Here is a 14,225-nt window from a genome sequence, read left to right on the forward strand (position 1 = left end):
TCCGCCTCCCGGGTTCACGCCATTCTCCTGCCTCAGCCTCCTGAGTAGCTGGACTACAGGCGCCTGACACCACGCCCGGCTAATTTTTTGTATTTTTAGTAGAGATGTGGTTTCACCGTGTTAGCCAGGATGGTCTCCATCTCCTGACCTTGTGATCTGCCTGCCTCAGCCTCCCAAAGTGCTGGGATCACAGGCATGAGCCACCACGCCTAGCCTATTTTTCCCACTTTCTACAATCATATTATTATTATTTAGAAAACTACATTTTCTGTAATTAGAGATTACTCTGGATTTTGTAAAGAAGAATGTGGTTCCTGTACCAGATCTTGGAGAAGAGCACGCCTCTGGAAGTCACGGGATATCCAAAGCTGTCTGTCAGATGTCAGGTGGGCTATGATACCTGCAGCAAAATAGCTGACTTCCATTTCCCTGCTACAGAGTAAACTGTTGATATGCTTCAGCGCATCTTCGGTCACCAGCTTGGAAGAGAGCTCTCTGATTTCTGCTATGTTGTTCTACAGGTCAGATGGAGCAGAGAACCCCAGAGACGAGAAGGGAGGGGAGAATCAGGAATTGGCTTTTTTCACTTTCCTGCTTCTCAGGACAGATACATCCAGAACACTTACTCCTGTACCCACCTCCGCCTCAAGCTAGCCTAAAGCCCACAATCCAACTCCCTTGATGAGGATGATCATTAACAACAGTCACTAAATAGGTACTTACTAAGTGCCAGGCACAGTACTAGATAAACAATTGTCTTTTTATCTATCTTATCTCATTTAATCTTTAAACTACTACTACAAAGAAATGTGACACTAAGCATGACAAACTTGTCACGTTCACACTGCTAATAACTGGATGAACTAGAGTACAAATCAAGGCCTAACTCAAATACTTAACATTACTGAAGGTCTGCTCAAGGTTACGTTATCTCTTAATAATAACAATGAAAGTCAGGCAGTATTTTCTTTATTTTATATGTTACACTAATTTTCTACGCTGTGTAACAAATTACCACAAACTTAGTGGCGTAAAACAATACGCATTTATGATTCCCTGGTTTCTGTGGGGCAGGAGTCTCGGCATGACTTAGCTAGACCCTCTTCTCTGAGATCTCACAGGGCTGCAATCAAAGTGCTGGCTGGGCTGCATTTTCACCTGGAGGCTCCACTCGGGGAGAGTTTACTGCCAGCCTCACTCAGACTGCTGGCAGAATTCATTTCCGGTGGCTGCAGGACTGAGTGATTCAGTTTCTCGCTGGAGGCCACGTTCAGCTCCTAGAAGCTGCCCCAAGTTCCTTAAACTGTGGGTTCCTCCCTCCTCCAACCACTTACTTCGTGACTGTTTGCTCCGTCAGGGCCACAGAGAAAGAGTCCCTACAGTGGGCCTGCTAGCAGGACAGATTACATATATATAAGTATATAGCAACGTAATCATGGGAGTGATATCTTATCATCTCTGCCATATTCCCTTGGCTAGAATCAAGAAACAGGTCCTGCCCACACTCAAGGGTAGGGGATGTCAGTCTCAGGAGGCTGGAATCACTGGGAGAATCTGTCTACAAAAATGAAAAACCAAAGGTTTAATGAGGTGAAACAGTGAAAGTAAACACAGCAGTTTGTGTTAGTGTTAACTGCTGCTTCTGATGAACCATTCAGGAAAGCACACCCTAGACATGACTATATTGAGGCACATAGGACACTAAAGATTGAAGCAGATATCGAGATGTCCCCCCGTGCCTGTTTTTCCCAAGACCAGCTATATCCCTCATCAACGCATGATTTCAGTGTTAAGTCTACCATGTTACCCCTAACAAGACATTCTTAGCACAACTGACAGGGACACCACAGGTGAGTCCCAAGATTTTTCTTGTAAATCCTCACATTCTGGATCTCTCAAAAAAAAGAAAGAAAGAAAGTGGGCTGGGTGTGGTGGGTCACACCTGTAATTCCAGCACTTTGGGAGGCCGAGGCAGGCAGAGTGAAACCCTGTCTCTACTGAAAAAATACAAAAATCAGCCGGGCGTAGTGGTGCATGCCTGTAATCCCAGCTACTCGGGAGGCTGAGGTGGGAGAATCACTTGAACCCTGGAGGCAGAGGTTGCAATGAGCCAAGATCGCACCATTGCACTCCAGCCTGGGTGACAAGAGCAAGACAAAAAAGAAAAAGAAAAAGAAAAGTGGACAATCTTTTAGGTCAGCTAGTAAGATATGTAGAATTGTTTAGGATATATGAGGCATCAATTCAACTTTCTGGCATTATTTCCCATTCCTTTTCACCTTCCTACTTTTTCCCCAAATTCTAACCATTCCATTTTACAGTGTTCCTCAATGATTACACTTATTTATTACATTATAAATAATCTTCCCTAGCCAAAAATGACTTTGTCCCTTCTTTATACTTTTCCGTACCTTCCAGATTTCCAGTATTAATCATTTATTCCTCTCTGTGAGGCCTTTCACATCTACTTTGTTGTGAGTCCTGTATGTGTGAGATACATGAAGATAGGGCACAGTCCCTCCATGAGTTCAGGACCAAGGCTCCCAATGGACTCAGTGCCTCTCTTGCAGCACTCACTTGTCAGTTGTAAATCAGACACCTATTTGTACACATGTCTAACACTGCCTTCCCGAAGTTATGAGCAACATCACCTTGACATATTTCATGCATCTGTGTCTTTCCAATGCATACGGCATGGCAAAGTGAAGGTGCTTACTATATGTCTTTATTACTTATTGAAAAATCTTCACCTTTAGCTCTAGGAAACAAAGAAATGTCTCAATTGTAGAATACCTTGATTGAGAGGCAGTATATAAGTATCAACAAAGAAATTGCTAAAAAAATGGACTGCCTGGATAAAGCAGTATAGTAAACTGATTAGTATCAGAGGGTCTGGAGCCAGACTGCCTGAGTGGTGTTTTTTTTTTTGTTGTTTGAGCAGAGTTTCGTTCTTGTTGCCCAGGCTGGAGTACAGTGGCACGATCTTGGTTCACCTCAACCTCTACCTCCCAGGTTCAAGCGATTCTCCTGCCTCAGCCTCCCAAGTAGCTGGGATTACAGGGATGTGCTACCATTCCCAGCTAATTTTTGTATTTATTTTTAGTAGAGACAGGGTTTTGCCTTGTTGGCCAGGCTGGTCTTGAACTCCTGACCTCAGGTGATCCACCCACTTCGGCCTCCCAAAGTGCTGGGATTACAGGCATGAGCCACTGTGCCCGGCCGAGTTTGAGTTCTAATTAGGATAAACTACATTTCTGAGACAGATTCTCTATGAAACGTGGATAACAGTGTATGGTAGAATACAAAAATAACACAACCTTTCCTATCCCTGTATATACTCCCCATAGCAATGTGACTTTACTGCCTTTAATCTGGGTTTAAATATATAATCTGTGTTGTCCTATGAAACATTAGCAAGGTGACATAAGCAGAGGTTTAAAAAGCAGTTGGATAGTGGGGCCTGCCCTCTGAGACTGCCACGTGGAGAAGCCCGTGGACAAAAAGCCTGCCAGCTGGTAAGCAGCCCCAACTGTCAGACATGAGAGTCAGGCCTTCTTAGACCCTCCAGCCCCAGTCAAGCCACCAGATGACTGCAGTTACATAAGTGACCCCACATGAGACCAGACAGACCAGAAGAACTTTACAGCTGAGCTGAGCTCAAACTACTGACCCACAGATTCATAAGTAAATTAAACGGCTACTGTTTTAAGCCACTAAGCTATAGTTTGTTTACAACAATAGATAACTGATACACAATGGTATTTACTCTGTAGGACTAATGTAAAGAATAAATGAGTTTATACATGTAAATTGCTTACAATAGTGCCTAGCATACAGTAGGTACTATATAAGTGTTAGGTTTTGTTTTCAAGCAATTAAAATTAATTCAAAACAATTCACCTTACCAAAAGACCAAGTACTTTGCTTTGTATTGCTGACTCTGAAAACGTCTGTCAAAAAAATATATATATACAGGTTACTTTATCATGAAGAAAAGAACTTTACATATAAACTCAATCCTGTCTTCCCACCTCCAAGACTTGGATGAAGATTTCCAATCCTTGATTTTCAATAAAGTGCTTGCAGGCAGCTGGAGACCCATCTGTAAGATTCCAAAGTGCTTTCAAAGTAAACAAGAGGGTGACATCATCTAAATTCTTAGTAGTCTTTTGCTTTACTATTGCTAGAAGTTCCTAAAAACCAAAGAGACAGGGAGTTAGATGCTGTAATGAATAATCAATTGCAGTATAAAGAAAGCAATGTTAAGATGCATCAAACCTCGGTTCTAAACCCAAGTTCTGCCACTTAGTAGCTTTGTGATCTATTTTCTTTCTATAAAATAAATTACAACTACTTTTTACAGTTTTTGTGAGGATTAAATGAAAAAAATTTAAGTTTAGTGAGCACTTAGTCCAGTTCTTGGTATATGGTCATTAAGTTCATAATCAAGTACATTATTAGCTATTCCATTATTTTTATTTAGAACACTTAGTCAACACCTTCTTTAAACCAAGTACAAAAAAAAAAAAGTGGGCCAGGCGCGGTGGCTCACGCCTATAATCCCAGCACTTTGGGAGGCCAAGGTGGGCGGATCACGAGGTCAGGAGATCGAGACCATCCTGACTAACACTGTGAAACCCCGTCTCTACTAAAAACACAAAAAAATTAGTCGGGCGTGGTGGCGGGCGCCTGTAGTCCCAGCTACACGGGAGGCTGAGGCAGGAGAATGGCGTGAACCTGGGAGGCAGAGCTTGCAGTGAGCCGAGATCCCGCCACTGCGCTCCAGCCTGGGCGACAGAGCGAGACTCCGTCTCAAAAAAAAAAAAAAGTTGGGGGGGTAGAAGTCAGACAAAAAAAAGTTGACTTTTTAAAATTAAATAAAAGAATTTTAAATTTTGGTTAATTATCTGATGGAAACACATAAAAGCCTAAAATTTAGGCTTTAGGAAGGGTGGGAGAAGGGAGCCTCTATACAAAAATAATATGTAACTGAGACCAGAAGAAAAAGAGGATAAACCAGCCCAATAAGAAATGGGGACAGGGCCGGGCACGGTGGCTCAAGCCTATAATCCCAGCACTTTGGGAGGCCGAGGCGGGCGGATCACAAGGTCAGGAGATCGAGACCATCCTGGCTAACACGGCGAAACCCCGTCTCTACTAAAAACACAAAAAATTAGCCGGGCGAGGTGGCGGCACCTGTGGTCCCAGCTACTCGGGAGGCTGAGGCAGGAGAATGGCGGGAACCCGGGAGGCGGAGCTTGCAGTGAGCTGAGATCTGGCCACTGCACTCCAGCCTGGGCGACAGAGCGAGACTCCGTCTCAAAAAAAAAAAAAAAAAAAAAAGAAATGGGGACAGGTTGGCCGGGCGCGGTGGCTCACGCCTGTAATCCCAGCACTTTGGGAGGCCGAGGCGGGCGGATCACAAGGTCAGGAGATCGAGACCACGGTGAAACCCCGTCTCTACTAAAAATACAAAATATTAGCCGGGCGCGGTGGCGGGCGCCTGTAGTCCCAGCTACTCAGGAGGCTGAGGCAGGAGAATGGCGTAAACCCAGGAGGCGGAGCTTGCAGTGAGCCGATATCGCGCCACTGCACTCCAGCCTGGGTGACAGAGCGAGACTCCGTCTCAAAAAAAAAAAAAAAAGATAGCAATGATGTTTGCCCCATCAATTGACCCTTCCTTTCAAGAAAGAACTTCTCTTTTTTTTTTTTTTTTTTTTGAGACGAAGTTTTGCTCTTGTTGCCCAGGATGGAGTGCAGTGGCGCGATCTCGGCTCACTGCAACCTCTGCCTCCTGTGTTCAAGTGATTCTCCTGCCTCAGCCTCCTGAGTAGCTGGGATTACAGGCACACGCTACCACGCCTGGCTAATTTTTGTAGTTTTAGTAGAGACAGGGTTTCACCATGTTGGCCAGGCTGGTCTGGATTTCTTGACCTTGTGATCCGCCCTCCTCAGCCTCCCAAAGTGCTGGGATTACAGGCATGAACCACCGTGTAACTTCTTTCAAATTTGGAGTCAGTCCTCTCAAACTCTGCTGCTGTCTCATCCAACTAGGTTTTTTGTTTTTTTTTTTTTTTCTTGAGATGGAGTCTCACTCTGTCGCCCAGGCTGGAGTGCAGTGGCCAGATCTCAGCTCACTGCAAGCTCCACCTCCCGGGTTTACACCATTCTCCCGCCTCAGCCTCCCGAGTAGCCGGGACTACAGGCGCCTGCCACCTCGCTGGCTAATTTTTTGTGGTTTTTTTTTTGTAGTAGAGACAGGGTTTCACCATGTTAGCCAGGATGGTCTCGATCTCCTGACCTCATGATCCGCCCGTTTCAGCCTCCCAAAGTGCTGGGATTACAGGCTTGAGCCACCGCGCCCGGCCCCAACTAGGTTTATATAATAAGTCAAAGTCCTTTGTTGTCATTCAAACAATGTTCACAGAATCTTCACCAGAACTGGATTCCATCTCAAAGTACGTCTTTGCTCTTCCCTAACAAGCAATTCTTCATGTGTTAAAGTTTTAGATTGCAGCAATTCAGTCACATCTCCAGGCTCCATTTATAATTTTAGTTCTCTTGGCATCTACAGTTACTCCTTCCACTAAAGAATTGGACCCATCAAAGTTATTCACAAGGGTTCCAACCAACTTCTGAACTCCTGGTAATGTTCATATTTTGACCTCCTCCCAAGAATCATGAATACTCTTTTTGTTTGTTTGTCTCTGTCACCCAGGCTGGAGTGCAATGGCACAATCACCGCTCACTGCAGCTTCAATCTCCTAGGGTTCCAGTGATCCTCCCATCTCAGCCTCCTAAGTAGCTGAGAGTACAAACGCATGCCACCATTCCTGGCTAATATTTTGTAGAGACAGGGTTTCGCCATGTTGCCCAGGCTGGTCTCAAATTCCTGGCCTCAAGTAATCTGCTCCCCTTGGCCTCCCAAAGTGCTAGAATTACAGACACGAGCTACCGCTATGTATTTTCTTAATGGTATCTAGAATGGTGAATCCTTTCAAAAGGTTTTCAGTTTACTTTGTCCAAATTCGTCAAGGGAATCCCTATCTATGGCAGGTCTAGCCTTATAAAATGTTTCTTTTTTCTTTCTTTTCTTTTTTGAGACAGAGTCTCACTCTGTCACGACCCATGCTGAAGTACAGTGGCTCAATCTCGGCTCACTGCAACCTCCACTTCCCAGGTTCAAGCGATCCTCCCACCTCAGCCTCCTGAGTGGCTAGGATTACAGGCATGTGTCACCATGCCGGGCTAATTTTTTTGTATTTTTAATAGAGATGGGGTTTCACCATGTTGGCCAGGCCAGTCTGAAACTCCTGACCACAATGATCTGCCTGCCTCGGCCTCCCAAAATGCTGGGATTGCAGGTGTGAGCCACCACACCGGGCCACAAAATGTTTCTTAAATAATAAATAAATAATATAATTAATAAATAATAAATTACTAAATTACTCTCTGATCCATGAGCTGCAGAATGGATACCGTATAACAAGCAGGAAAATATTAACTTCCTTGCTTGTACATCTCCATCAGAACTCTTGGGTGGCTGGTGCATTATCAATGAGCAGTAACATTTTGAGAGAAATCTTGCCGGGTGTGGAGGTTCACACTTAAAATCCCAGCACTTTGGGAGGCCAAGGCGGGTGGATCACCTGAGGTCAGGAGTTCGAGATCAGCCTGGCCAACATGGTGAAACCCCATCTGTACTAAAAATTCAAACGGGGCCAGGTGCAGTGGCTCACGCCTGTAATCCCAGCACTTTGGGAGACCAAGGCGGGTGAATCACCTGAAGTCAGGAGTTCGAGACCAGCCTGGCCAACATGGTGAAACCTCATCTCTACTAAAGATACAAAAATATTAGCCGGGCATGGTGGCACACACCTGTAATCCCAGTTACTCGGAAGGCTGAGGCAGGAGAATGGCTTGAACTCAGGAGGTGCAGGTTACAGTGAGCCAAGATGGGGCCACTGCACTTCAGCCTTGGCGACAGAGGCAGACTCTGTCTCAAAAAAAAATTCAAACTGCCTTCTTGACATCTCAAGCATCTCAGTAATGAAAACATCCAAAATCACTCTTGATTTTTATTATTGATTTCATCTCTATTGTAAACAGACATACAAGCTAACAAAACAAAATAAACCTAACACTAGATATTAGATATTCATAAGCACAAGATTCCACCCGTAACAGCAATGCAAAAAGTAAAACCCTTAGAATAAATGTAAGAAGCATATAATAACATGACAAACACTTGAACATACTTCTGGAGGACATGAAAGACTTGAATAAACACACTCTTGTTCCAAGATAGGAGAAACTACAGGATGTCAATTTTTCTACATCAATCTATAATACAATCCCAAAGAAAATGGGTTTTTTCCCCTCAGAAACAGGAAGCCAATTCTGGTGTCTGCACAGAAAAAACAAATAGATAAGGATAACTGAAAGAAATCTGAGGACAGATCTTAAATATTTAAGTATTGATAAAGTTAGTGACCAGGCTGACCAAAATGGTAAAACCCCATCTCTACTAAAAATACAAAAATTGGCAGGGTGTGGTGGCGCACGCCTATAATCCCAGCTACTCAGGAGACTGAGGCAGGAGAATCACTTGAACCAGGGACGCAGAGGTTGCAGTGAGCCGAGATGGTGCCACTGCACTTCCAGCCTGGCAACAGAGTGGGACTCCGTCTCAAAAAAAAAAAAAAGAAAAAGAAAAAAAAGAGATAAAAGTTAGTGAGTAGACAGACATGCAAATTAATGGAACAGAATAAAGTCCAAACATAGATATATACAGGGGAATTTAATATGATAAAGGTAGCATAAAGAGTGCAAAGGCAAGTAGAAACACAGAGAAGAAAACTTGAACTGACCCAACATCTCAAAACAATTCCAAAGGAAAAAAAGAAAGAACAGAAATCATAGGATTAAAAACGTGAGGAGGCTGAATGTGGTGGCTACCAACACAGCTACTCGAGAGGGTCGCTTGAGCCCAGGAGGATAAAGCTGCAATGAACCATGATCATACCACTTGCCACTACACACCAGCTTCAGCACACGATGAGATCAAATCTCTCAAACAAAACAAAAGAAAGAAATTTTTTAAATACTTCATGATAGAGGGAAATACTTTGCAGTGCGCCATCAATCCCAGATGCACAATAAAAGAGAATGAATTCAACTACATGAAAATAAAAAATTATTGCATCATAAAACATCCCATAAATGAATTAAAAATAAACAGCAAAATGGGAGAAAATACATGCATTCCAATATCATAGTCAAAGGCTTGTTTCCTTAATGTATAAAAAAATCCTGTAAAGTAGAAAAAAGCCACAGACAGTTTACAAAAAACATAAATGATTCGGCTGGGCATGGTGGCTCACTCCTGTAATCCCAGCACTTTGGGAGGCCGAGGTGGACGGATCACAAGGTCAGTTGGAGACCAGCCTGACCAACATAGTGAAACCCCGTCTCTACTAAAAATATAAAAATCAGCCAGTCATGGTGGTGCGCTCCTGTAATCCCAGCTACTCAGGAGGCTGAGGCAAGAGAATCGCTTGAACCCGGGAGGCAGAGGTTGCAGCGAGCTGAGACTGCACCACTGCATTCCAGCCTGGGCGACAGAGTGAGACTCCATCTCAAAAATAAATATATAAATGAATAACTCTTGAGGAAAAAGAGAAAAAGGCCAGTTGTGGTGGCTCAAACCTGTAATCCCAGCACTTTGGAAGGCCAAGATAGGAGAACCACTTGAGCCCAGGAATTTAAGACCAGCCTGGGCAACACAGCAAGACGTCATCTCTACAAGTAACTAAAAGAAATATATATATATATATGCCAGTCATTTGGTGGCATGCACCTGTGTCCCCAACTACTTGGGAGGCTAAGGTGGGAGGATCACTTGAGTCCAGGAAGTCGAGGCTGCAGTGAGCCATCATCATGACACTGCACTCCAGCGTGGGCTACAAAGAGACCACACAGCTCAAAAAAAAAAAAAAAAAAAAAGATGGCTCAAATGCCACAAAAAAAAAGTACAAAAATATGCTGAGACATTAATGATAAAAATTCATATAACAGGCTGAGCGCAGCAGCTCAGACCTGTAAACCCAGCACTCTGGAAAGCTGAGTTGGGTGGATCACCTGAGGGTCAGGAGTTCAAGAACAGCCTAACCAACATAGTGAAACCCTGTCTCTACAAAAAATACAAAATTAGCCGGGCGTGGTGGCACATGCCTGTAATCCCAGCTATTTGGGAGGCTGAGGCAGGAGAATTGCTTGAACCCAGGAGGCAGAGATTACAGTGGGCTGAGATCGTGCCATTGCACACTAGCCTGAGCGACAAGAGGAAAAAAATTCATATAATAAAAATAAAAAGTACAGAATAAAACAATGATTTTTTTTTTTTTGAGACAGTCTTACTCTGTCACCAGGCTGGAGTGCACCTGTGCGATCTCAGCTCACTGCAACCTCCACCTCCTGGGTTCAAACAATTCTCGTGCCTCAGTCTCCCACGTAGCTGGGATTACAGGCATGCACCCCCACAACCATCTAATTTTTATATTTTTGTATTTTTAGTAGAGAGGGGGTTTCACCACATTGTCCAAGATGGTCTCGATCTCCTGACTTGTGATCCACCCGCCTCAGCCTCCCAAAGTGCTGGGAATACAGGCGTGAGCCACCACGCCCAGCCCAATGATATAAATTTTTTTTTTTTTTTTTTTTTTTTTTTGAGACAGAGTCTCGCTCTGTCGCCCAGGCTGGAGTGCAGTGGCCAGATCTCAGCTCACTGCAAGCTCCACCTCCCGGGTTTACGCCATTCTTCTGCCTCAGCCTCCCGTGTAGCTGGGACTACAGGCGCCCGCCACCTCGCCCGGCTAGTTTTTCATATTTTTTAGTAGAGATGGGGTTTCACCGTGTTAGCCAGGATGGTCTTGATCTCCTGACCTTGTGATCCGCCCGTCTCAGCCTCTCAAAGTGCTGGGATTACAGGCTTGAGCCACCGCGCCCGGCCATGATATAAATTTTTTAGTGAATGATGTTAACATAATCATAACATAAATACTGATTAATGATTTATTTTAAATTGTGATATAAATTTGTTGGGGACTTGAGGAGGAAGTAATTTGTAGAAAGATATGTAGGAGAACTAAGTTCTTACCTACCGTAGTAGTAGCAAAATCAGTAACACCTAAAACTGCTCAATCAAGAAACTATAGTATAAGCATTTTATTTAGAAATGTGGAGGTATGGCCAGGCGTGGTGGCTCATGCCTGTAATCCCTGCACTTTGGGATGCCTAGGCACGCAGATGACGAGGTCAGGAGTTCAAGACCAGCCTGTCCAACATGGTGAAACCCCATCTCTACTAAAAATACAAAAATTAGCCGGGTGTGGGATGCCTATAATCCCAGCTACTCAGGAGGGTGAGGCAGGAGAATCGCTTGAATCCGGGAGGCAGAGGTTGCAGTGAGCCGAGATCGCACCACTGCACTCCAGCCTGGGCGACAGAGTGAGACTCTGTCTCAAAAAAAAAAAAAAAAAAAAAAGATACGTAGAGGTATATATCAAAAGAAATAGCTACAAAATTAGAAAGTTTCTTCTGGGGAGAAAGTCTTTCAGATTTCTCACTTTAATAGGCCTTTTGGAATGATTTGATTTTTTTTTAAGCTACAATCATAAATTTGACTTTAAAAAAAAAAAAAAAAAAGGTTATGAACGTGATAAGGAACCTACCTTAACTGCCATGAAGAGCTCTTCAAGCTGTGCCATTTGCTCAGGTGAGAGCTGTAAGCAAACAGAAAGACTCAAGTGAACTATGCAACCTGTATAAAAACTAGAGAGACAGAAATCTTGCCTTTAAGAAATCACATACCTGCAGAGCTAGAATAGAGGTGACACTCACTGCCATTGTTTGCATCTTGGGGTTTTCATGCTTACAGAGCCATCTCATGACAAACTTGGCAGCATCAAACCTGAAAAGCAGTATTTATTTTTCTCACAACTATATAGAAAGTTTGTGAAACTACACAGAAGAAATCATTTGGCATTCTCCGAGTAATTCCATAACAAAAACAGTCCTGGACTTTTACATCCTCAACTATGAAAACCAAGAGCATTTGGCAGAGAGACCAGGCAGGGGATAGGAGAGTATGCAAATAAGAATGTGAGCAAAATACACAGAATTTACACAAAGATGAGCAAATCTAAGAAAAAATGTATTTATCATCCAGTTTCTACTACGATGGGTCTGAAAAAGAAAGAGAATTTCCAGAGTGGTAGCAATTTGTAATCTGAGTAGCAGACAATGCTAAAATGCTGCAGCAAACATCACTCAGTTACAAAGTGACTGAGCCTAAATCTTGTATTCACAAATCAGGGGCTTTGCTCTTGTTAGCTTGTGCCTCATTTCTCTGCTCTTTTATGTCAGCTATTATAAATGTTTTAAAACTTGTGAATCTGAGAGACTGCTAAAGCCTCAAGGGAAATCCTTCTGGAATGGCTAGGATGATGATGATGATTTTCTAAATAATTAAAAAGTAAATTACTATTAAAATAATAATTACATAACAAAATGAATAAATTACTAATATTCTTTTTCTTTTTTTCTTTCTTTCTTTTTTTTTTTTTTTTGAGATGGAGTCTCGCTCTGTCGCCCAGGCTGGAGTGCAATGGTGTGATCTTGGCTCACTGCAACCTCCGCCTCCGGGGTTCAAGCGATTCTCCTGCCTCAGCCTGCCAAGTAGCTGGGACTACAGGCGCATGCCACCATGCCCAGCTAATTTTTGTATTTTTAGTGGAGATGGGGTTTCACCATGTTGGCCAGGGTGATCTCGATCTCCTGACCTCGTGATCCACCCGCCTCAGCCTCCCAAAGTGCTGGGATTACAGGCGTGAGCCACTGCGCCCGGCCTATTACTAATATTCTTTAGAATAGCCTGTACTTTACAGACCCTATCGTATCTAATGATGGTAAGAGGCATTATTTAACAAATGAGGAAACTTATAAGCAAAGATAATGAAAGGGCTAGATCTTAAGTCCAAGTACGTTTGGCTCTCGGAACCTGTTCTTACCCACTATCCTGTACTGGAATCACTTTAGGAGACATTTCAAGTAGGGTACTTCTAATCACTTCTATGTGGAAGAAGCTCAACAGAACCTTCTCTCCAAACACCTTATCCCAGCCTTAATCAGGCCCCTGCATTTAATAACCAAAGGCCAACACCCCAATCAAATGACCAAGTCTTATACTTGCCTGTCAAACGGAACATCCACAAGAATCCTGGAATTGGTTAAGGAGAGAAGACAATTCTTCTGTAACTTTTAGAGAATAAAGAAAAATAATTTTGAACAAATGTAACATTTCATTCTAAACAAAGATTCTATGTATTTGGAAGTAGTACCAGTGAGCTTTTCTTATTGAGAGCTCATAAGAAAAGCTCAAAAGCTCTTATTGAGAGCTCATAAGAAAATACCTGTCCCTATCCACAATTTTCATTTAATGCTATAACTGATGACTGTCATGAGGGAATGAAGACTGAGTAGGATTTTCCAACTTTAAAAGTAAGGTATAAATAAATGAGGAAAACCACCTTCCTAATTGTATTTTTTAAAAAATCAACTCCCGGCCTGGCGCGGTGGCTCAAGCCTGTAATCCCAGCACTTTGGGAGGCCGAGGCGGGTGGATCACGAGGTCAGGAGATCGAGACCATCCTGGCTAACACGGTGAAACCCCGTCTCTACTAAAAATAGAAAAAACTAGCCGGGCGTGGTGGCAGCGCCTGTAGTCCCAGCTACTCGGGAGGCTGAGGCGGGAGAATGGCGTAAACCCGGGAGGCGGAGCTTGCAGTGAGCCGAGATCACGCCACTGCACTCCAGCCTGGGAGACACAGCGAGACTCCGTCTCAAAAAAAAAAAAAAAAAAAAAAAAAAAATCAACTCCCTTTACAAAGTACACATTTGAATTAGATTTCACAAATGTATACCACTGTGTAACCACTGCTACAATCAAGATTTAATACTTCTATCTCCCCAGAGAGTACCACTGTCCCCTCTTCCAGTCAGTCTCAACCCTGTAACCCTATCCTTGGAAAATTGCAATCATTATAGATTAGTTTTTTTAAGGTGTTATGCAAATGGAATCATGTGGTTCTGCTCTTCTGAGTTTGGCCTGTTTTGCTAAGCATATAACATTTTTGAGTGTCATCTACACTGCAGATATCAGTACT

At 43.3% G+C, this 14,225-nt stretch overlaps 1 protein-coding gene across 8 annotated transcripts in view; it reads right to left on the minus strand.

The window, feature by feature from the left end:
- LOC105495061 (zyg-11 family member A, cell cycle regulator) overlaps positions 1-14,225 on the minus strand; it is a 59,852-nt gene that overhangs the window by 13,779 nt on the left and 31,848 nt on the right. For 6 of the 8 annotated variants that reach the window (XM_071092855.1, XM_071092858.1, XM_071092846.1 and 3 more), the window contains 6 exons: positions 13,253-13,317; positions 11,872-11,971; positions 11,733-11,783; positions 4,032-4,193; positions 3,906-3,950; positions 321-515 (listed from right to left, as the gene is read on the minus strand). In XM_071092855.1, coding sequence (XP_070948956.1) covers positions 321-515; positions 3,906-3,950; positions 4,032-4,193; positions 11,733-11,783; positions 11,872-11,971; positions 13,253-13,317 — 618 coding nt within the window. The remainder of the gene's footprint in view (positions 1-320; positions 516-3,905; positions 3,951-4,031; positions 4,194-11,732; positions 11,784-11,871; positions 11,972-13,252; positions 13,318-14,225) is intronic. The other 2 variants (XM_071092840.1, XM_011764229.3) reach the window with 2 other exon arrangements.

Source organism: Macaca nemestrina, chromosome 1 (assembly GCF_043159975.1).
Source record: "Macaca nemestrina isolate mMacNem1 chromosome 1, mMacNem.hap1, whole genome shotgun sequence".
Lineage (NCBI taxonomy): Eukaryota > Metazoa > Chordata > Mammalia > Primates > Cercopithecidae > Macaca > Macaca nemestrina.